Source organism: Littorina saxatilis, linkage group LG16 (assembly GCF_037325665.1).
Source record: "Littorina saxatilis isolate snail1 linkage group LG16, US_GU_Lsax_2.0, whole genome shotgun sequence".
In the NCBI taxonomy this organism is placed as follows: domain Eukaryota; kingdom Metazoa; phylum Mollusca; class Gastropoda; order Littorinimorpha; family Littorinidae; genus Littorina; species Littorina saxatilis.
Window position 1 is genome coordinate 23,908,641 of NC_090260.1, and position 23,427 is coordinate 23,932,067.

The 23,427-nt window shown below is 42.4% G+C and overlaps 2 protein-coding genes across 2 annotated transcripts in view; both read right to left on the bottom strand.

Annotated features, from left to right (window-relative positions):
- The window catches only part of LOC138950628 (prion-like-(Q/N-rich) domain-bearing protein 25), a 201,083-nt gene extending 191,342 nt beyond the window's left edge, over positions 1-9,741 (bottom strand). The window contains exons 1-2 of the mRNA XM_070322336.1: positions 9,667-9,741; positions 2,407-2,487 (exon numbers count right to left, since the gene is read on the bottom strand). Coding sequence (XP_070178437.1) covers positions 2,407-2,487; positions 9,667-9,715 — 130 coding nt within the window. The 5' untranslated portion in view covers positions 9,716-9,741. The remainder of the gene's footprint in view (positions 1-2,406; positions 2,488-9,666) is intronic.
- Positions 9,742-9,791: 50 nt separating this feature from the next.
- LOC138949935 (neurogenic locus Notch protein-like) overlaps positions 9,792-23,427 on the bottom strand; it is a 37,905-nt gene continuing 24,269 nt past the window's right edge. The window contains exons 5-7 of the mRNA XM_070321719.1: positions 17,216-17,344; positions 16,237-16,451; positions 9,792-9,827 (exon numbers count right to left, since the gene is read on the bottom strand). Of these exons, the coding sequence (XP_070177820.1) occupies positions 9,792-9,827; positions 16,237-16,451; positions 17,216-17,344 (380 nt within the window). The remainder of the gene's footprint in view (positions 9,828-16,236; positions 16,452-17,215; positions 17,345-23,427) is intronic.

Genomic DNA, 23,427 nt, shown 5'->3' on the forward strand with positions numbered 1-23,427 from the left:
CCGGGTTTTCCCGTGTAATATGCCCCTAATGGCTTTGCCGTGAGGGCGTAAAACTTTCATTTTCTCACAATTGCCCCTATGACAATTGCCCCCCAGACAAATGCCCCAAACCATGGGCGGAGAGTTACCCCCCCCCCCCCCCCGGCAACTGCCCCCTGAATACCCCCTCCCTCCCCAGAATCGTATGTGTGTGTGTTTGTGTTTGTGTGTGTATGTGTGCGTGCGTGCGTGCGTGTTAGTGTATGTGTGTGCGTCTGTGTTTGTTTCTGTGTGTGTTTTTCTGTATGTGTTTTTCTGTGTGTGTGTGAGTGTGTGTAAGTGCGTGCGCGTGTGAGTACGTGCGTGCGTGTTTTTTGTTGTTTTTGTTTGGTCCCTGTGTGTCTATAATTTATATGTGTCTGTTTGCACATGCGTGCGTGAAATGTTAACACGTGCATGCGTGTGTTTTCGAAATGTGTATCTGTGTGTGTGCGTACGTGCGTGCGTATATATGCGTACAGGACACGGTTCAAGCACCGTTTGGAGAGACCTGCATTATAGTCTGCTTATTCAGTGACGCACAAAAACAAAGTCGGTTGAGCCTTGTCGATCTACTGAGCTTCGCTCAGGAAAGAGGGTACAGTAATTTATGGTCTTATATTTAGCTACCTATTTCTGCTTACAACTGATGATAGTGAGGGCACTCATGCTAAGTAAATTATTTTCAAAATACAAATGATAAATAGAGTAAATAAATCGATAAGCTGATGAGTAGGAGAGTGTGGAGGGAGGTGGGACACACCCACGTCTTTTTGTGAAAATGTTGTTGTAAATACAAACTAACATAGATATGATTTCTATTTTCAGAAACGCAAAGTACGGCAATTTTGTGGAGGACAAGGTTCCTGTGAAAATGGACCAAGCAAGAGGGACAAAGTCATCAAACATTTGTAACAGTACTGTCTGGTTGGCCAGTACTGTCTGGTCAAATGGGTCAAAATATCCATTTCTGAACTTTCGCTGCTTGTGGAAGACACTTAAAATACTCCTATGATACGAGTGATAAATATCAAGCCTACCGACAAACTGCCACATTTTCGCGTTTCGTTACATTTTCATTTTTATATAATGTTCTCAAGCAATGGGAACTCCCGGGGATTCCCCTTTTACGCGCGCGTCATGAAGCTCGGCTGCAAAATGCACGTGTCGCTAATTTTCATCTGTGCCCTGCGTGTAGCGTTTTGTGGCGAAAGAGGACTTGCGGCAGACAAAGAGGACGAGAAGAATGTAAGCCGGTATACACATATATGCAATTGTGGCAAACTATCATTCATTGAATGTGTTGCATTGTAGTTTGTTTGTTTGTTCATGGGCTGAAACTCCCACGTCTTTTACGTGTATGACCGCCATTTAGGCAGCCATACGCCGCTTTCAGAGGAAGCATGCTGGGTATTTTCGTGTTTCTATAACCCACCGAACTCTGACATGGATTACAGGATCTTTTTCGTGCGCACTTAAATAAATCTCTCGCCGAACGTGGGGACGAACTCACGCTGACAGCGGCCAACTGGATACAAATCCAGCGCGCTACCGACTGAGCTACATCCCCGCACAGGATCTAAGTGATATGCCGACGACAGACACGTTTGGTCGCACAGAATACGGTTTAAAAACATGCGGCGGACAGGCAGCTAAACATAAAAAGTACAGATAGTTAGAACATTCATTTATCCTGGTATTTGTAAAGAAACAAAAGTCCTCGACATTGGCATTTATTTGTTGCATATTTTTTTTTCTGAAGTAAGTGGAGCTGAGTGACATACCTTGTAGTCTTACTATGATAGTGGTGGTCCAATGAACGATACCTTCCGCCTGTGGTTGAACAAGCGTTTCACAGTTGCTTTGATTGCTCTTGTCCAACAGAGAGCAACAGGTATAGAATTGACGCCAGACAAAAAGAAAATTACGTAAATATATATTTGACGTAAATTGAGTGACGCAAACACACTTTATTCTTCAGAACTTTGACAATGACATGTTCAATTGAGCGGGTCGGCATTGGACACTATACGGTTGGGTGATGCCTTGCCGTTCTGTAAAACACACACCACCAGAACTGTTTTTTGAATATGTTTGGATAACGTGTGTATTATTTTGCAGCATTCGAAGTGTCATTATTTAGAATAAATCACGCTGATATTGTTAATTCAAATGTTTACTGTGTCTTTTTTTTTATTTTTAAACGTGATCAACAAAAAGGGTCCCTGCTTAAACGTTCTAAAATTTAGAGGGTCACCAAAAATCAGACCTGATTGGTCAAAAAGCCATTTAGTGCACTGAAATAGTAATACATTTGTATACTAGTAAGGTCTGACACAGTTTTTGCTTGCAATAACAATACGACAGAGGTTATGGTAATATACTCACTGCACTTCTCCATCACATCGCACACGGTACCTGCCATGCAGAGGTCTGGGTGATCTCCACAGTCCATGTTAAGAAACAGTTCTGAACATAGAAGGCATCGGTCATCTGTCAGTGTGTAGGTGTGTGTGTGTGTGTGTATGTGTGTGTGTGTGTGCGTGTGTGCGTGTGTGTGTTTGTGGGTGTGTAAGTTTGTGTGTGTGTGTGTGTTTGTGTGTGTGTGTGTGTGTGGGCATGTGTGTGTTTGCGTGTGTGTGTTTGTGTGCCTGCGCTTGTGCGTGTGTTTGTGCGTGTGTTTGTGCGTGTGTGTGTGTGTGTGTGTGTGTGTGTGTGTGTGTGTGTGTGTGTGTGTGAGCTCATGCATACGCATGCGGATTATTTTCCCTACGTGCTGGAGTGAGAACCAAAGAGAGAGAGAGACAGAGAGAGAGAGAGAGAGAGAGAGAGGACGTGAAAGAGAGAGAGAGAGAGAGAGAGAGAGAGCGTGAAAGAGAGAGAGAACGTGTAAAAGAGAGAGAGAGAGAAAGAGAGAGAGAGAAAGAAAGAGAGAGAGAGAACTTGAAAGATAGAGGGAGAGCGTGAATGAGAGAGAGAGAGAGAGAGATCGTGAAAGAGAGAGAGACAGAGAGAGAGAGAGTGAGCGTAAACGAGAAAGCGAGAGAGAGAGAGAGCTAGAGAGAGAAAGAAAGAGAGAGAGAGGGGGAGAGGAAAGAGTGTATAACAGTGACGTAAGAGCTAGATGGTGTGTGACAGTGACGATAGAGCTAGATAGTGTGACAGTGAAGACTGAGCTAGATGGTGTGTGACAGTGGAGATAGAGCTAGATGGTGGGTAACAGTGGAGACAGAGCTAGATGGTGTGTGACAGTGAAGACAGAGCTAGATGGTGTGTGAAAGTGGAGACAGAGCTAGATGGTGTGTGAAAGTGGAGACAGAGCTAGATGGTGTGTGACAGTGAAGACAGAGCTAGATGGTGTGTGACAGTGAAGACAGAGCTAGATGGTGTGTGACAGTGAAGACAGAGCTAGATGGTGTGTGACAATGGAGACAGAGCTAGATGGTGTGTGACAGTGAAGACAGAGCTAGATGGTGTGTGACAGTGAAGACAGAGATAGATGTTGTGTGACAGTGAAGACAGAGCTAGATGGTGTGTGACAGTGAAGACAGAGATAGATGGTGTGTGACAGTGAAGACAGAGATAGATGGTGTGTGACAGTGAAGATAGAGCTACATGGTGTGTGACAGTGGAGACAGAGCTAGATGGTGTGTGACAGTGAAGATAGAGCTACATGGTGTGTGAAAGTGGAGACAGAGCTACATGGTGTGTGACAGTGGAGACAGAGCTAGATGGTGTGTGACAGTGAAGATAGAGCTACATGGTGTGTGAAAGTGGAGACAGAGCTACATGGTGTGTGACAGTGGAGACAGAGCTAGATGGTGTGTGACAGTTAAGACAGAGCTGGATGGTGTGTGACAGTGAAGACAGAGCTAGATGGTGTGTGACAGTGAAGACAGAGATAGATGGTGTGTGACAATGAAGACAGAGATAGATGGTATGTGACAGTGAAGACAGAGATAGATGGTGTGTGACAATGAAGACAGAGCTAGATGGTGTGTGACAGTGAAGACAGAGCTAGATGGTGTGTGACAGTGAAGACAGAGCTAGATGGTGAGTGACAGTGAAGACAGAGCTAGATGGTGTGTGACAGTGAAGACAGAGATAGATGGTGTGTGACAGTGAAGACAGAGCTAGATGGTGTGTGACAGTGAAGACAGAGCTAGATGGTGTGTGGCAGTGAAGACAGAGCTAGATGGTGTGTGACAATGGAGACAGAGCTAGATGGTGTGTGACAGTGAAGACAGAGCTAGATGGTGTGTGACAATGGAGACAGAGATAGATGGTGTGTGACAATGAAGACAGAGATAGATGGTGTGTGACAGTGAAGACAGAGATAGATGGTGTGTGACAAGGACGACAGAGCTAGATGGTGTGTGACAGTGGAGACAGAGCTAGATGGTGTGTGACAGTGAAGACAGAGATAGATGGTGTGTGACAGTGAAGACAGAGCTAGATGGTGTGTGACAGTGAAGACAGAGCTAGATGGTGTGTGACAATGAAGACAGAGCTAGATGGTGTGTGACAGTGAAGACAGAGCTAGATGGTGTGTGACAGTGAAGACAGAGCTAGATGGTGTGTGACAGTGGAGACAGAGCTAGATGGAGTGTGACAGTGAAGACAGAGCTAGATGGTGTGTGACAGTGAAGACAGAGCTAGATGGTGTGTGACAGTGAAGACAGAGCTAGATGGTGTGTGACAGTGAAGACAGAGCTAGATGGTGTGTGACAGTGAAGACAGAGATAGATGGTGTGTGACAGTGAAGACAGAGCTAGATGGTGTGTGACAGTGAAGACAGAGCTAGATGGTGTGTGACAGTGAAGACAGAGCTAGATGGTGAGTGACAGTGAAGACAGAGCTAGATGGTGTGTGACAGTGAAGACAGAGCTAGATGGTGTGTGACAGTGAAGACAGAGCTAGATGGTGTGTGACAGTGAAGACAGGGCTAGATGGTGTGTGACAATGAAGACAGAGATAGATGGTGAGTGACAGTGAAGACAGAGCTAGATGGTGTGTGACAGTGAAGACAGAGCTAGATGGTGAGTGACAGTGAAGACAGAGCTAGATGGTGTGTGACAGTGAAGACAGAGCTAGATGTTGTGTGACAGTGAAGACAGAGCTAGATGGTGTGTGACAGTGAAGACAGAGCTAGATGGTGAGTGACAGTGAAGACAGAGCTAGATGGTGTGTGACAGTTAAGACAGAGCTAGATGGTGTGTGACAGTGAAGACAGAGCTAGATGGTGTGTGACAGTGAAGACAGAGATAGATGGTGTGTGACAGTGAAGACAGAGCTATACTAGATGGTGTGTGACAGTGAAGACAGAGCTAGATGGTGTGTGACAGTGAAGACAGAGCTAGATGGTGTGTGACAATGGAGACAGAGCTAGATGGTGTGTGACAGTGAAGACAGAGCTAGATGGTGTGTGACAATGGAGACAGAGCTAGATGGTGTGTGACAGTGAAGACAGAGCTAGATGGTGTGTGACAGTGGAGACAGAGCTAGATGGTGTGTGACAGTGAAGACAGAGCTAGATGGTGTGTGACAATGGAGACAGAGCTAGATGGTGTGTGACAGTGAAGACAGAGCTAGATGGTGTGTGACAATGGAGACAGAGCTAGATGGTATGTGACAGTGAAGACAGAGCTAGATGGTGTGTGACAGTGAAGACAGAGCTAGATGGTGTGTGACAGTGAAGACAGAGCTAGATGGTGTGTGACAATGGAGACAGAGCTAGATGGTGTGAGTGACAGTGAAGACAGAGCTAGATGGTGTGTGACAATAAAGACAGAGCTAGATGGTGTGTGACAGTGAAGACAGAGCTAGATGGTGTGTGACAGTGAAGACAGAGCTAGATGGTGTGTGACAGTGAAGACAGAGCTAGATGGTGTGTGACGGTGAAGACAGAGCTAGATGGTGTGTGACAGTAAAGACAGAGATATATAGTGTGTGACAGTTAAGACAGAGCTAGATGGTGTGTGACAGTGAAGACAGAGATAGATGGTGTGTGACAATGTAGACAGAGCAAGATGGTGTGTGACAGTGAAGACAGAGCTAGATGGTGTGTGACAGTGAAGACAGAGATAGATGGTGTGTGACAGTGAAGACAGAGATAGATGGTGTGTGACAGTGAAGACAGAGCTAGATGGTGTGTGACAATGAAGACAGAGCTAGATGGTGTGTGACAGTGAAGACAGAGATAGATGGTGTGTGACAATGTAGACAGAGCAAGATGGTGTGTGACAGTGAAGACAGAGCTAGATGGTGTGTGACAGTGACGACAGAGATAGATGGTGTGTGACAATGAAGACAGAGCTAGATGTTGTGTTACAGTGAAGACAGAGCTAGATGATGTGTGACAGTGAAGACAGAGATAGATGGTGTGTGACAATGGAGACAGAGCTAGATGGTGTGTGACAGTGAAGACAGAGCTAGATGGTGTGTGACAGTGAAGACAGAGCTAGATGGTGTGTGACAGTGAAGACAGAGATAGATGGTGTGTGACAGTGAAGACAGAGGTAGATGGTGTGTGACAGTGAAGACAGAGATAGATGGTGAGTGACAGTGAAGACAGAGCTAGATGTTGTGTGACAGTGAAGACAGAGCTAGATGGTGTGTGACAGTGAAGACAGAGCTAGATGGTGTGTGACAGTGAAGACAGAGCTAGATGGTGTGTGACAGTGAAGACAGAGCTAGATGGAGTGTGACAGTGAAGACAGAGCTAGATGGTGTGTGACAGTGAAGACAGAGCTAGATGGTGAGTGACAGTGAAGACAGAGCTAGATGGTGTGTGGCAGTGAAGACAGAGCTAGATGGTGTGTGACAGTGAAGACAGAGCTAGATGGTGTGTGACAGTGAAGACAGAGCTAGATGGTGTGTGACAGTGAAGACAGAGCTAGATGGTGTGTGACAGTGAAGACAGAGATAGATGGTGTGTGACAGTGAAGACAGAGCTAGATGGTGTGTGACAGTGAAGACAGAGCTAGATGGTGTATGACAGTGGAGACAGAGATAGATGATGTGTGACAGTGAAGACAGAGCTAGATGGTGTGTGACAGTGAAGACAGAGATAGATGGTGAGTGACAGTGAAGACAGAGCTAGATGTTGTGTGACAGTGAAGACAGAGCTAGATGGTGTGTGACAATGAAGACAGAGCTAGATGGTGTGTGACAGTGAAGACAGAGCTAGATGGTGTGTGACAGTGAAGACAGAGCTAGATGGTGTGTGACAGTGAAGACAGAGCTAGATGGTGTGTGACAGCAGAGACAGAGCTAGATGGTGTGTGACAGTGAAGACAGAGCTAGATGGTGTGTGACAATGAAGACAGAGCTAGATGGTGTGTGACAGTGAAGACAGAGCTAGATGGTGTGTGACAGTTAAGACAGAGCTAGATGGTGTGTGACAGTGAAGACAGAGCTAGATGGTGTGTGACAGTGAAGACAGAGATAGATGGTGTGTGACAGTGAAGACAGAGCTAGATGGTGTGTGACAGTTAAGACAGAGCTAGATGGTGTGTGACAGTTAAGACAGAGCTAGATGGTGTGTGACAGTGAAGACAGAGCTAGATGGTGTGTGACAGTGAAGACAGAGCTAGATGGTGTGTGACAGTGAAGACAGAGCTAGATGGTGTGTGACAGTGAAGACAGAGCTAGATGGTGTGTGACAGTGAAGACAGAGCTAAATGTTGTGTGACAGTGAAGACAGAGCTAGATGGTGTGTGACAGTGAAGACAGAGCTAAATGGTGTGTGACAATGAAGACAGAGCTAGATGGTGTGTGACAGTGAAGACAGAGCTAGATGGTGTGTGACAGTGAAGACAGAGCTAGATGGTGTGTGACAGTGAAGACAGAGCTAGATGGTGTGTGACAGTGAAGACAGAGCTAGATGGTGTGTGACAGTGAAGACAGAGCTAGATGGTGTGTGACAGTGAAGACAGAGCTAGATGGTGTGTGACAGTGAAGACAGAGCTAGATGGTGTGTGACAATGAAGACAGAGATAGATGGTGTGTGACAATGAAGACAGAGCTAGATGGTGTGTGACAGTGAAGACAGAGATAGATGGTGTGTGACAGTGAAGACAGAGCTAGATGGTGTGTGACAGTTAAGACAGAGCTAGATGGTGTGTGACAGTGAAGACAGAGCTAGATGGTGTGTGACAGTGAAGACAGAGATAGATGGTGTGTGACAGTGAAGACAGAGCTAGATGGTGTGTGACAGTGAAGACAGAGCTAGATGGTGTGTGACAGTGAAGACAGAGCTAGATGGTGTGTGACGGTGAAGACAGAGCTAGATGGTGTGTGACAGTAAAGACAGAGATATATAGTGTGTGACAGTTAAGACAGAGCTAGATGGTGTGTGACGGTGAAGACAGAGCTAGATGGTGTGTGACAGTAAAGACAGAGATATATAGTGTGTGACAGTTAAGACAGAGCTAGATGGTGTGTGACAGTGAAGACAGAGCTAGATGGTGTGTGACAGTGAAGACAGAGCTATACTAGATGGTGTGTGACAGTGAAGACAGAGCTAGATGGTGTGTGACAGTGAAGACAGAGCTAGATGGTGTGTTACAGTGGAGACAGAGCTAGATGGTGTGTGACAGTGAAGACAGAGCTAGATGGTGTGTGACAATGGAGACAGAGCTAGATGGTGTGTGACAGTGAAGACAGAGCTAGATGGTGTGTGACAGTGGAGACAGAGCTAGATGGTGTGTGACAGTGAAGACAGAGCTAGATGGTGTGTGACAATGGAGACAGAGCTAGATGGTGTGTGACAGTGAAGACAGAGCTAGATGGTGTGTGACAATGGAGACAGAGCTAGATGGTATGTGACAGTGAAGACAGAGCTAGATGGTGTGTGACAGTGAAGACAGAGCTAGATGGTGTGTGACAGTGAAGACAGAGCTAGATGGTGTGTGACAATGGAGACAGAGATAGATGGTGAGTGACAGTGAAGACAGAGCTAGATGGTGTGTGACAGTGAAGACAGAGCTAGATGGTGTGTGACAATGAAGACAGAGCTAGATGGTGTGTGACAGTGAAGACAGAGCTAGATGGTGTGAGTGACAGTGAAGACAGAGCTAGATGGTGTGTGACAATAAAGACAGAGCTAGATGGTGTGTGACAGTGAAGACAGAGCTAGATGGTGTGAGTGACAGTGAAGACAGAGCTAGATGGTGTGTGACAATAAAGACAGAGCTAGATGGTGTGTGACAGTGAAGACAGAGCTAGATGGTGTGTGACAGTGAAGACAGAGCTAGATGGTGTGTGACAGTGGAGACAGAGCTAGATGATGTGTGACAGTGAAGACAGAGATAGATGGTGTGTGACAGTGAAGACAGAGCTAGATGGTGTGTGACAGTGAAGACAGAGCTAGATGGTGTGTGACAGTGAAGACAGAGCTAGATGGTGTGTGACGGTGAAGACAGAGCTAGATGGTGTGTGACAGTAAAGACAGAGATATATAGTGTGTGACAGTGACGGTGAGTGAAGACAGAGCTAGATGGTGTGTTACAATGAAGACAGAGCTAAATGGTGTGTGCCAATGAAGACAGAGCTAGATTGTGTGAGACAGTGAAGACAGAGCTAGATGGTTTGAGGCAGAGAATACAGAGCTAGATGGTGCGAGGCAGAGAATACAACAACACTCACTGCAGATGTCTTCGTCACAGACTAGGCCCGTGCTGCAGTCTCTGCGCATTTCATTCTTGCACGACTGGCCCACATTTAGCACTGAAACATGATAAACAACATCACAAACAAATTACTTTCTTCCCTTATGTCTTTTCTGCGGTGGAAGTAAACCGGTTGACCTGCGTAAATAACAAAACAAAAACAAAAAAGTCGTGTAAGGCAAAATAACTTATTTATTTTTAAGTCAATCTGTGAAACTCAAAGAATGCAACTGAAAGCACTGCATTTTATTCACCCAAAATGGGGCCCAAAGACTGTTATGCCGGGGTGGAAGTAGAGATAAGCGCCTACTTCCCAAGAAATGCTCCAAATGGCTTCGTGTCTCCAAACACCTCTGACAGTCAAATCCAGCTCCTGGCCTTCACGTGGCGGGCCCTGTCTTCGACTAACAGGAGAAGGGATGCAGGCGGGTCACTGGCGCCTTAAAACCAGCTGCTTCGGGCAGATGGGGCTCGTTAACCTTGGATGGTCGCTCATCTAGGAGAAGGACAACTCCGATTTCAAAACCCGCACTGCCTTGTGTGCGCCTTGGGAAAGGCAAAGGCTACGAGAAGGAAAACTTCGACGTCAAACCCGGGTAGAGTGGACTCGACAGCCCAGCAAGGCAGCTACTCTTGGGGAGGAGGCAACCCTGAGTAAGAACCTCAACCACCGAAGACGGAAGACAGCAGCCAACTTGGCGTGGGGAGAAAATCGGCTGTCTACGCTCCGACGATAATATCATCGAACGCAGAAGAAGAAGAAGAATTCACCCAAAATAACTATATTAAGTCAATCTGTCAAACTCAAATAATGCAACTGAAAGCACTGCATTTCTATTCACCAAAGTAATACAGCTTCGTCAATCTCAGCGGCAAGGAAAGCGCTAACACTTTTCACAAGGAAAACGAAGTGAAAATGACAAGTCAGTGTGGCGCAGCAGCTTGTGTATTGCGCTCAGCAGGAATGCACGCATTTCTGTATTTTTTTGTTTGTTTAAACTTTATTAGCTTTTTTTTTATACAAACATAACATATCTATATGTCTTTTGAGTCAGGAAATGATAAAGAATAAGATGAAACCATGTTTGATTCGATTTCAATATTTTTAATCGTAGTTCCCAATGAACTTGTTTTCGTTAATTGTGATCACAGTTTAAGAGTAAACATGACATTATAAGATGTTTGATGGGTTGTTGACAGACCAGCTTTTTTGTCGGTCCGAGGGGGAGCATATCGTCTTTTGTTTCATATTTATTGACCAAGGCCGAAGGCCGCGGTCAATGAATATGAAACAAAAGTCGCTTTTTAGGGACGTTTTTTGATAAGGTGTTTGAGTACTCTCGATAGTTTTAGAAAAAATGCTAATAAGCTTTTTTCTGGGCAGTTGGATTTAAACCAAATGATTGCATGAACCCCAATACATAGTTATGTGTGTTTTTCTTCCCATTTGTCCGCTTTTTAAAGAAATTATTAAAGTTTGAAAATTGCGTGTCTAGCGTGACTCTTTGCGTCACAAAAACTCAAACTTTAAAAAAGCTTCCAAAAAATGTTGTTGTTCAACTAGATACACAAAAGAACCAGTTTTGAACAAAAACTGTCGGTGAAAAGGAAAAACAATGAAAATAACCACGATATTTTGAAGTTTGGTACCATTTCTGGCTAATTTAAGCTTTGTCGTCACAATGTCACACTAGACACTTTTTTTTTTTATCAAATTTCCTTTTTTTTCCACAAATTTTTTAATTTCTTTCTTTTTTTTTTGCTAGCAGTCAGAAGCAAATCAAATGACTGCTTCATAATCACAGTTTTTGAAAAGAAGAAATAACAAGAGGCGAAGCCTTCAAGGCTCACGTAAGAAATCGACAAACAGTAACACAAACTCAATCACTCCGTCACACATACACACACACACACAGTAAGCATAGGTGACGGTGCAAGAGTGCGAGACACTCCCTCGCGCACACACTGGAAACACGCTGTGCACACTTTTTGAGTATAATGCTTTGCACACGGCCCTCCGCGCGCGTGCGAGAGGGCACAGCCAACGGAAACGCGAGCGACGAATCTGGGCCCTGTTCGTCACAATCTACATACCACACACGACACAAACAGTCACCTGTTTTACCTCCCCAAAACCCCCCACCACCCGTTTTCTTTGGATACACACTTTAACTACATACATGCCGACGAAATGTTGATGATTGCTTCAATACTTTGAAGCTGTTGCTTGGATAATAACCAGGTAAAATTAGTATTTCGGTTTTCAGTCAAATGTTAAAGTTTCTACCACAGACATACACACACACACACACACACACACACACACACACACACATATATATATATATATACATACATACGCACGCACGCACGCACAGACAGACAAAAGTTAGCATCGCATAGGCTACACTCACGTGAGCCAAAAAGGAATTGTCATTATTGTGTGACAGAACAATTTGTCGTCACAGGTCACACTAGACACACGACGTCATTTGTCCATCCAAACAAAATGTATGTCATTAAAACCACTGTTTTAGAAGATTGATTACGTGCTTTAATTATCGACAAATGCTTGTTCTTCATCACTCTCTTGAAATGACCAGGAAGAAATAATAATGGGCCAGAATTCCCAATCATCTAGGCCGTTTTCTGAACTTCGCGCACGGCGCGCTAGTGTTAAGACCGCGGCCGCCCCGAAAACAAAGTCAGCGATGCACAGAATACAAGAAAAGGATGAAAAAACAAGTCGCGTAAGGCGAAAATACAATATTTAGTCAAGTAGCTGTCGAACTCACAGAATGAAACTGAACGCAATGCAACGCAGCAAGACCGTATACTCGTAGCATCGTCAGTCCACCGTGCACGGCAAAGGCAGTGAAATTGACAAGAAGAGCGGGGTAGTACTTGCGCTGAGAAGGATAGCACGCTTTTCTGTACCTCTCTTCGTTTTAACTTTCTGAGCGTGTTTTTAATCCAAACATATCATATCTATATGTTTTTGGAATCAGGAACCAACAAGGAATAAGATGAAAGTGTTTTTAAATTGATTTGGACAATTTAATTTTGATAATAATTTTTATATATTTAATTTTCAGAGCTTGTTTTTAATCCGAATATAACATATGTATATGTTTTTGGAATCAGCAAATGATGGAGAATAAGATAAACGTAAATTTGGATCGTTTTATAAATTTTTATTTTTTTTTTTACAATTTTCAGATTTCTAATGACCAAAGTCATTAATTAATTTTTAAGCCACCACGCTGAAATGCAATACCGAAGTACAGTCCGGGCTTCGTCGAACATTACCTGACCAAATTTCAACCAATTTGGTTGAAAAATGAGGGCGTGACAGTGCCGCCTCAACTTTCACGAAAAGCCGGATATGACGTCATCAAAGACATTTATAAAAAAAATGAAACAAACTCTCGGGGATTTCATACCCAGGAACTCTCATGTAAAATGTCATAAAGATCGGTCCAGTAGTTTAGTCTGAATCGCTCTACACACACACACAGACACACACACGCACATACACCACGACCCTCGTTTCGATTCCCCCCTCAACGTTAAAATATTTAGTCAAAACTTGACTAAATATAAAAACGACCAGGAGTATGCTGCCTACCTTAATAGACAGAACGTATTGAGCAAGGCTTGGAGGGAACACCGGACCGACGAGCGGAGAGCATTGGATCGCGAGAAAGCAAGACATCGTAAACAGTTGAGCAGGTAATTTACAAATCTGTAGAATCTTCTGTCAAGTCTCCATCTAATCCAGAGTCGAATTAAAAATTAATTGAGTATGCGAATTTGATTACCTTTCAGTGTACAGACTGTAACGAGGACACTCACACACACACACACACACACACACACACACACACACACACACACACACACGCGCGCACGCACGCACGCACGCACGCACGCACGCACCCATGCACACAAGCATGCAAGCACTCACACACACAAGCAAGCACACAAACACACGCACGCACCGATGCACGCATGCATGCAAGCGCGCAAAATGTGTCAGATTTTGGTAGGTTTCGGAATGTGTTTATGTAAAATTCTTTTTAAAGAAATAAACCGGGAAAAAAACTACCCAATGTTTTGCGCTAAAACCCGTCTCCGGGTTAATAATTTTCAGTTTAAACCGTTTGCTGCAGACCTGCCGTTTCACACCGAGATTATCATTGCATGGACAATTAAAGAACTACAAATATGAGGATACCGATACTCAACATTACAACTCATAATGTGCGGGGTGTGTGTGTGTGTGTGTGTGTGTGTGTGTCCCAGGGTTCGTGCGAAGAAATAAAAAAAGAAAAACAGCTCTCCGCTAACTGCAGCAAAAAGGAAGAAAACGGCTATTAAAAACATAATTCGTAAAGCGGAGACACCTGCAGACAGGCAGAAGAAGAAAACCAAAGAAAATGCTAAGTTTCGGCAGTGCAAAAGAATATCTTCCATGACAGATAAACAGAAGAGGAAATTGAACAAAATAAGATACCACAGAAAACAAGACAAAGACAATCTGACGAATCTCGCAAGACCAGTAAGCTTTTTGAAGTCAGTAAAATTAAATGCCATTTCCAGGAAGCGGGACAAAGAGTCTCTTCAGAAACCAAATTTCATTAAAACGTTACTCAAGCGACAAGCAGTACATCAAGACAGTTGTAGAACTCTCAAGCAACTGTACGTGCGTAAACGTCAGACAGACACAAAAGTGGAGAAATTCTACGACAGGGAATCAATCGATGTGCCTGGAAAGCGTACAGTGTCAAAAGTGTCAATGATCCAGAAGAAAGTTCTGACCAAGAAAGTGGAGGACTTGTTTGAAATGTTCAAATCTGAAAATCCGTTGTACAAAATATCTCTGACCACTTTTGCACGGAGGCGCCCAAAACACATCCTGCTGTCTACCAGTCGGACTTTTCTGCAGTGCCTCTGTGAGACATGCACCAACCCAATGTTGAAAGTTGACAAGCTAAACCAGCACTTGTCTGCGAAAATAAAGCACGTGGACGCTCTTGTTGAGGAAACCCTCTGCGGAGACAAAGAGTTCAGCAGACAGTGCGTTGATTGAAAATGCAGTTCTTGTGGGACGGAGAAAGTGTTCAACGAATGGAAACGGGAACTGCAAGTTCTTCTGCACACACAGGCAACATGGTTGACGTGGGAAAAAACAACACAGTCCAGGAAGACGCAAGTGAAGAAGAAAGGTAGCTTGTCAGATATGCTGGATGAACTGAGAGATGAGATGGAGGACCTTGCTCTGCATTTGGAAACTGCACGTTGGCAACGTCAGCAACATCAACTGCTTTTCGCCAATCTACCAGCCGGACATGCCCTTGTCACTGTCGACTATTCACAAAATTACTTATGTCAACAACAGAATCAAGTTGAAAGTGCCCACTGGAGTTACAAACAAGTAAGCCTGCATCCTTGCGTTGTACAGTACAGATGTCCCAAGACAGAGTGTCAAGAAGTTGTAACGGAGTACATCAACTACATTTCTGACGACTTGAAACATGACGCTGGCTTCACAAAGGCAGTACTATCTGGACTTCTGGACCACTTTTTTTTTTTTTTTTTTTTTTTTACCTCAGTTGCATGCAGGATGCTTCAACCCATATTTTTTGCCCGATTTTTGTAATTTTTTTTTTTTTTTTTATTAAGGCGGGGAGCATCCTTCTTCCTTGGTCTTTTTCTGTATAACATAATCAACTTTATATTATACAAAACATAAACTTCTGTCTAATGTTTAACTCTAATTCCAATAAAATACGTAAGTCTAACTTCTTCCCATACTTAAATTTTCCTATGGTCATTTTATTCACACAATACCATTTGGTAATCTCTAAAAAATCATTTAAAAACAAACTAGTTGACATGTAATGAAACTATTTACTGAAATACCGGCACAGTTGGCCTAGTGGTAAGGCGTCCGCTCCGTGATCGGGAGGTCGTGGGTTCGAACCCCGGCCGGGTCATACCTAAGACTCTAAAATTGGCAATCTAGTGGCTGCTCCGCCTGGCGTTTGGCATTATGGGGTTAGTGCTAGGACGGGTTGGTCCGGTGTCAGAATAATGTGACTGGGTGAGACATGAAGCTTGTGCTGCGACTTCTGTCTTGTGTGTGGCGCACGTTAAATGTCAAAGCAGCACCGCCCTGATATGGCACTTCGTGGTCGGCTGGGCGTTAAGCAAACACACAAACAAAATTTACTGAAATCAAGAAGTATCTTAGTTCTAGTCGTGCATATTGGGCACCCCATGTCGAATGCACACTGGACCGTGCGTATACGCCGTCGCAATCAAGGCAAGTAACTCAGTGAGTGAAAACATTAGCAAGAACCGCAACTTGAACACACTCGTAACACCTTAAAAGCTGTACCTCTAGCAATAGTGAGTGAAATACGAGTCTCTCGCAGGAACCAAACGTGCGACGGAAATCGAAACAGAGACTGAGACGAAAGAAGTGAAGAAATCCCAGTGATGAAACGCTACCCAAAACACAGTCGTTTGATATTTGAATAACAGAACGCCCAAACGCTTGTTTTAAGGTATTCCTGAAGGGTGGTGCCATATCTGCAACCTCAAGGCCAAACTGAATAGCTCTTGGCACGATATATACAATCTGTGGGTGGTCTATTTTATCCCTTGAATACTCACGGCACTGTCCATTGCGGTCGCAGAATGTTCCCGAGTTGCAGGCGTTAGTGTTGTTCCTGCAGTCCACGCCTGGGGCATAGCCTTAAACAAAGACAAACTAGACATAGGAAACTGTATTACCTCGACGAAAAACTCGGGTGTATCACAGCATTACAACATACAACATAAAATGTAAGAACATGAAAAAGTAATATTCCTTTCTTGCACAGCATTATTAAAACACACATACACATACACACACACACACACACTCACACACAAATACACACACATTCAAAGTTATAATTTATTAAGACCCAGTGTAATCTAATTGTAACTTACGATGGACATGAAAGAGAGAGAGAGAGAGAGAGAGAGAGAGAGAGAGAGAGAGAGAGAGAGAGAGAGAGAGAGAGAGAGAGAGAGAGAGAGAGAGAGAGAGAGAGAGAGAGGGGTGGGCTTCAGGCAAGATCGTTTAGACGTTGCAGATTGCATGGCGGCTAATCATGTGAGTGGTTTCATTTCGTATTCCCAGATTTCTCGTAGTGACAATAGTTAATTTGTAAACATTGTGCGACTTATCATTTATGGGTGTTTTGAACATGCTGGCGTTTGCAAGAGGTTTGTAATCATGAAGACCTTATAGGCATAAAATGCGGTGTGCTCTTATAGAACTACACAAATAATTGTGTTAATGATTGCCACAGAATGAGTTAGAATAATCGTCTGACAAAAAGTGCGTATTGTTTTTTGTTGTTGTGTATGTACGGAATATCGGTGCATCGAGCAAAGACTGTGGAGTACACGTGTACTCTACAGTCTCTGGTACGGGTTTCACAGTGACGTAGGCATAAAGGTGCACTCACCACAAGTGTAGTTGGAGTTCTCGATCGTCGTCCTGTGAATACACTCGCATATACCGTTGTTGCATTTTGCGTTGGGGTCGGAGCATGACTGGTCCGTGCAGTTCCCTCCAGCCGCATTCGCCACAGACTCTGCAGGGCAAACAGGGAGATCACCCTTTACTCGGTGCATCTATGCTAATTACCATCGTGTGTGTGTTTGTGTGTGAATTTGTGTGCGTGCCTGCGTGCCTGCGAGTGTGTGATGTGTTTGTGTGTTTCTGTACGTGTAATTGTGTTTATGTGTGTGGGTGTATATGTGTGTGTGTGTGTGTGTGTGTGTGTGTGTGTGTGTGTGTGTGTGTGTGTGTGTGTGTGTGTGTGTGTGTGTGTGCGCGTGTAATTGTATATATATATATATATATATATGTATAGGTTACAACACGAGTGGTTTTTTATATGGCTTGTATTTCAGTCAAGACCCAGCGGATGAATATCATCGGGAGACACGAGCCTTTGGCGAGTGGCTCTCGATTGATATTCCCGCTGGGTCTTGACTGAAATACAAGCCATATAAAAAACCACGAGTGTTGTAATCTGTATATCCCATTCTACCATCAAACACAAAGTGTAGACTACTAGCGGCACTTTTGCGATCTGTGGAGTGTGAAACAGTGTTTTCAGCGAGACATGGCCTTTTTGCAACCTTAAACTAAGTGACCGTCGCTGAAAAAATAAAACGAATGAGTGCATCTATAAGTACGCGGTAACACTACTTTCAGACCGTTTAAAAGCGTTAAGTAAAGGTTCATAAGTTGCAAGAAAGTAATGAAGTCGTATAGAAATCCATTTAGTTGAAGCGCACAATTCTTTTGCGTTTCAGGTCGGCGGAACGGGGAAACCGGTTTGGCCCCCATTTGGCTTACTCGACTCGATTCAGAATCGATTCCACGTTGTTTTTTTCGAACGCATTATTATACAATTAGTCTTATTGACAGAGAAGCAAATTTTAGGGAACACATATGTAGATTTAACCATTTGCTCCCTATTTGAAATGTATCTACATGATAAACTGTTTTGCGAGTGTGTTTGCATGAACCTAAACTGGTATTGATGCGATGAAAACAGGACCCAAGTCTGTCACCGCCGCTTGATTGCATTTTGAAAGAATATGACTGGATTACGGAAAAATACACACATGTTAAGTTCTTAGATACCTTCATCGCCAATGTGGACTTACTGCAGAGCCAGGCAAAAGAGTAGACTTGCTCGCAAAACACGTGAAACAGCTGATGATAGCGAAGCCCAACCGTGCCAGGTAAGGACGGTCTGACAGATTCTCAAAAGTCGTCTGCTAACGAAGCAAGGGGAGGGTACTCGTGTTTTTGTTTTGGTTCGCTAGCATCTGGTTATCTTGTAAGTTGAATGTTCGTTTTTTCCCACCTGCATTGCTTTCATAATGAAAGAAACGTTTGCTTATTGCATCTCATACATCAGATCAGTTCTGAGATTCATTTTTGCGTGCAACTGATATGGTTTTCTGAGCCGTGCAATACGATTTTGGAACTTCATACAAATGTGTCACATTGTTCGGCGCGAGGTCAAAGGTCGGGAGCAAAGTAGTTCTTCGCCCAAATCGGAATCTGCACTATCATATATTTTTTTGAGTCCATGATGTATTTATTGAGCTATAAAAATACAACATATATACCCATACTGAAGTAACAGAGACAAAGAAGGGAGGTCATGGGATATATATATATATATATATATATATATATATATATATGTGTGTGTGTGTGTGTGTGTGTGTGTGTGTGTGTGTGTGTGTGTGTGTGTGTGTGTGTGTGTGTATGCGTGTGTGTGTGTGTGAACTTGTAATCAAGTGAGTGCGAATTCTCATATTTTATTTTGTGATATTTTGATATGTGTGATTGTTTTTCGGTACAATATTGCAACACACGCTGGGCAAGAAGAAGTTGATTATAGTGCAATGTTTTTCAATGTGATAGATATTGAGAATAATAATTTAATTTAGATGTAATTTCATGTAAACAAATATAAGGCATTGACTTAGTTAAAGCCCCACTCCGCCTGACGTGAGATGTATAGAACGCTGGATTTTTTTTCTTCTAGAAAATAAGCAGTTCTAACCTCATGGAACCCACTTACAATATGAGTTATTTGTAATATGCTGACTGTTAGCAAATGATAACAGACGTGTCGAGAAAAACGATATCAAGCACGAGCCTTCAGGTGAATGCTGATATCGTTTGTGAGACATGTCTGTTATCATTTGCTAACAGTCAGCATCGTTCGGTTTGTTTCCAGAAAAACCAGACAAGAGGTGGTGAAAAGCCGGCGACTGCTGACAGATTGTAGCCCGAAACTGGTCATTGTGGAAGATCTGACCAAGAAAATCTACACTCTGTATATGGCTACACTAGATCACCCTGGAACCGAGAAAGCCTGGACCTCCGACGGGAAAATCCTCGCTCAGTCAGCTGATCGGCAGATCTTCAGGATTGAGAAGACCGGTGATCTGCGTCTATTGCCCGCTCCTGACTCTTCCTTCATCCCTAACCTATCCGCCCCAATGTCGTCGACTCCTGTTACAGCCAACAAGAAACCATTGAGGAAAAAATAACCACGTTAGAGAGCAGACGACACACACATGTGCGTTTTATAAATAGACAAACCATGTGACCCCGGACCAATCAGTGTCGAACGGAAGTTGGAGCTGCGTGTGTGGACGCTGTCTGTGTGTGTGTATCGAAGCAAGTGACAACTTCAGAACGGATTTGTACCCAAGTGCGGGTTGCTTCAGAGCATAGAGTAAGATAATCGGGTTTTTTACTCACAAGAATAGTATGTATATTGTTTTCAGTCTATGTTTTAGTTTTTGTTCCGTTGTTGCTTGTTCTGTCCGTTGTTTGGTGTTCCTGTCATTCGTGTGGTGCTGTCTTCCCCCCCTTCCTGTCCCTGTCAGTGTGTTCAACTGGTGGTCGCGTTTTCTAGCTGTGCTGAATATCATTATCATGCCTGATGTTTGGCTGAATAACTCTCATGCATGTTCTGACTAGCTTTTGTCTTCTCGCGGATGTATTGTTCGGTAGTTTGGTGGTATGCCACTATTTTGGTAGTGTCCAAAACCTGGCTGGCTCCCAATGTTTACTTGTTTTTACTCCTAGTTCTACTGTTTTCTGCCTCGCTATTGCCTTTCTTCTGCGCAATTTAAAAAAATAACTGTTTTCACGAATGTATCTTGTTGAAGTTACTGTAAGTGTCCATATCACAGCCTTTACCCATGTTAATTGTTATGGTTGTGTTTTGAATTTGGTAATACCTTCTTTTTACAATGTGCATGCCTACACTTTGACATTATAGTTGACGATGTTCTCTTATGTCTCCTCTTATCCAAAGAGTGATGTTTCGCTTTACTCTTCGATGAAGTTATCTGTCTCTTTTTTGGTTGTATTTATTATATTTATTGGGGTGACCTTGACATGATTGTCGCACAATGGTTATATTCCATACACTTTCTCAGAATTAATTTTTATTCAAGTTCTGATAGAGTTTTTAGAAAATTGCATGTAAACACGACATCCTCTTCCAAAATACTGATATACCCATTCGCCATATTACGCCTTGTTGTAACAATGTTATACTATTCTACAGTACACAACTATATCATCATGACTGCTCCTTTGTTTGTGACACACTGTTTTCTATTCCACGCCCTCCCCCATGCGCTTGTCAAATATTGTTATGTGGATGAAGATTTATAATGGTTTTTATGGATCACAATGGTAGAAATTGAAGAGTTAAAAATCTGTTCCTTCAATGTAGATGGTCTAGGAGGCTTTAAGAAAAAGAAATATGTGTTTGATTTTCTTAGACAGCAGAATGGAAATATTTTTTTATTAATACAAGAAACACACTGGGAAAAGTCAACACGAAACTTTGATTAGGTCACAGTGGGGTTATGAATGTATTGTTGCTGGTAATGATTCTGCAAGTAGAGGTGTTGCTGTATTGTTTAAAAACAACTTTGATTACAAGATTCATAATATTGTTAAAGATGATGATGGAAAGTAGTTTCTGAAAAAAACGTCTGACGCTTGGAAATGTTTATGGCCCAAGTAATGCTGATTGTCCTGTCTTTTTTGATAAACTGTTTGAGAACATTGTGCAGATGGATAATGAGTTAATTATCATCGGAGGCAACTGGAATGTTGTTATAAACCCCGATATTGATGCAAACTACCCGGCCAAATCTTATAAAGTTAATAGTAGGAGAAAAGTTGTTGACTTTATGGAGCAGTATGATCTCATTGACATATATATAGAGCCTTATATGCACATTTGAGACGATATATATGGAGGCGGTTCCATAGTTTACAGCGAAGCAGACTTGATTATTTTCTTGTGTCAGAACAACTAGGTTTTGAGATTGTGAAAGCTGATATTACACCACGTTATTCAGTATTCTGATCACTCAATTGTTGGTGTAAGTTTTAGAACTGATGTTGTTAAACGTGATAGACCTTTTTGGAAGTTTAACAATTCACTGTTGACAGATATGGAAGTTGTAAATATAGTGAAGAAGGTTATTGTTGATGTAAAGATACAATATGCATTACCCGTTTATATGGACAATATTGATTTGATTGATGATGATGATTTACAGTTATTGATTGATGATCAGTTGTTTTTTGAGATGTTATTGATGGAAATGAGGTAGATGCATTTCAATATTCCTCATATAAAAAAAAAGGAAAATAACAGAAAAGAAAAAGATCTTCTTTCTCAAATGTACACTTTGCAAAGTAATGTGACAGAGTATAATATACAACTTTTAGAGTAAACACGACAGGAGTTAATTTAAATAAGGCAGAAAAAAGTGGATAGTATGATAATTAGATCCCGTGCTAAGTGGATTGGAGAAGGGGAAAAAAATACAACATATTTTTGTAATCTGGAGAAAAGACAGTTTGTTCAGAAGTCCATGTGCTTCTTGCAGAAAGATAATGGTGAAGCTATCCATGACAATGCTTTGATTGTAAAAGAAGCACATAATTGTTATGAGGATTTATATGCTTCAAGAGAAACCGAACTGTTAAATCGAGAGATTGATGAAAACCTGGTTCATCCTGTATTAACAGATGCTGAAAGTAAACAATTAGAAGGTAGACTAACGCACTGTGAGTTACTCAAAGCTGTGAACAAATAAAACAACGACAAAAGCCCAGGATCAGACGGGTATACTGCGGAATTCTTTAAGTTTTTTTTATTCGGATTAAGGAAAATGTATGTTGCGGGCCATGAAATGTGGATTTGAGAAAGGAGAAATGTCTGTGACGCAAAGACAGGGAGTAATAATATGTATTCCAAAGGAAGGAAAAAATATAACACTTTTGAACATTTGGAGACCAATTACTCTGTTAAATACAGTTTATGAGATTGCATCAACATGCATTGCAATACGGTTTAAACGTGTTTTGCCAAATTTGATTCATGATGATCAAAAAGGCTTTTTGAAAGGAAGATATATTGGTGAAAACGTCAGACTAATATATAATATATGATACTTTGTTTTACTCAAATAAACATAATATATCTGGCCTACTTTTGATGGCTGATTTTGAAAACTCTTTCGACACTGTCGCCTGGTCATTCATTGAAAAATATCTGAGCAAATTCAACTTTGGAAATGATATTAAACGCTGGAGTTTTATTGTAAAGTTAAGTCTTGTGTTTCAGTAAACGGTCGGTATTCAGCATGGTTTAATGTAGGTCGAGGCACCCGGCAAGGGGATTCGCTGTCACCTTATTTATTTTTGATTTGTGCCGAAATATTGTCTCTTATGGTACGCCAAAACAAAAAGATTTGTGGTATGAATATGTTTTGCGAAAATATTTTATTGTCACAATTCGCCGATGATACCAGTCTGTTTCTTGATGGTACAGAGCAATCATTTTGCGAAAGTATAAAAGTGTTACAACATTTTGCGTCATTGTCTGGTCTTAGAATGAATTATGGTAAAACAATTGTAGTCTGGTTAGGACCTTTAAAGTTTTCCAAAAGAAGAGCCTTGCCTAATATGAACTTTACATGGAACCCGGATAATTTCAAAGCACTTGGTATTATTTTTTTCAGTAAATGTACATGATGTGGTTTTTCTTAATTATAGAACTAAGTTGAAGGAAATTCAAAAACTTTTTAATTCATGGAC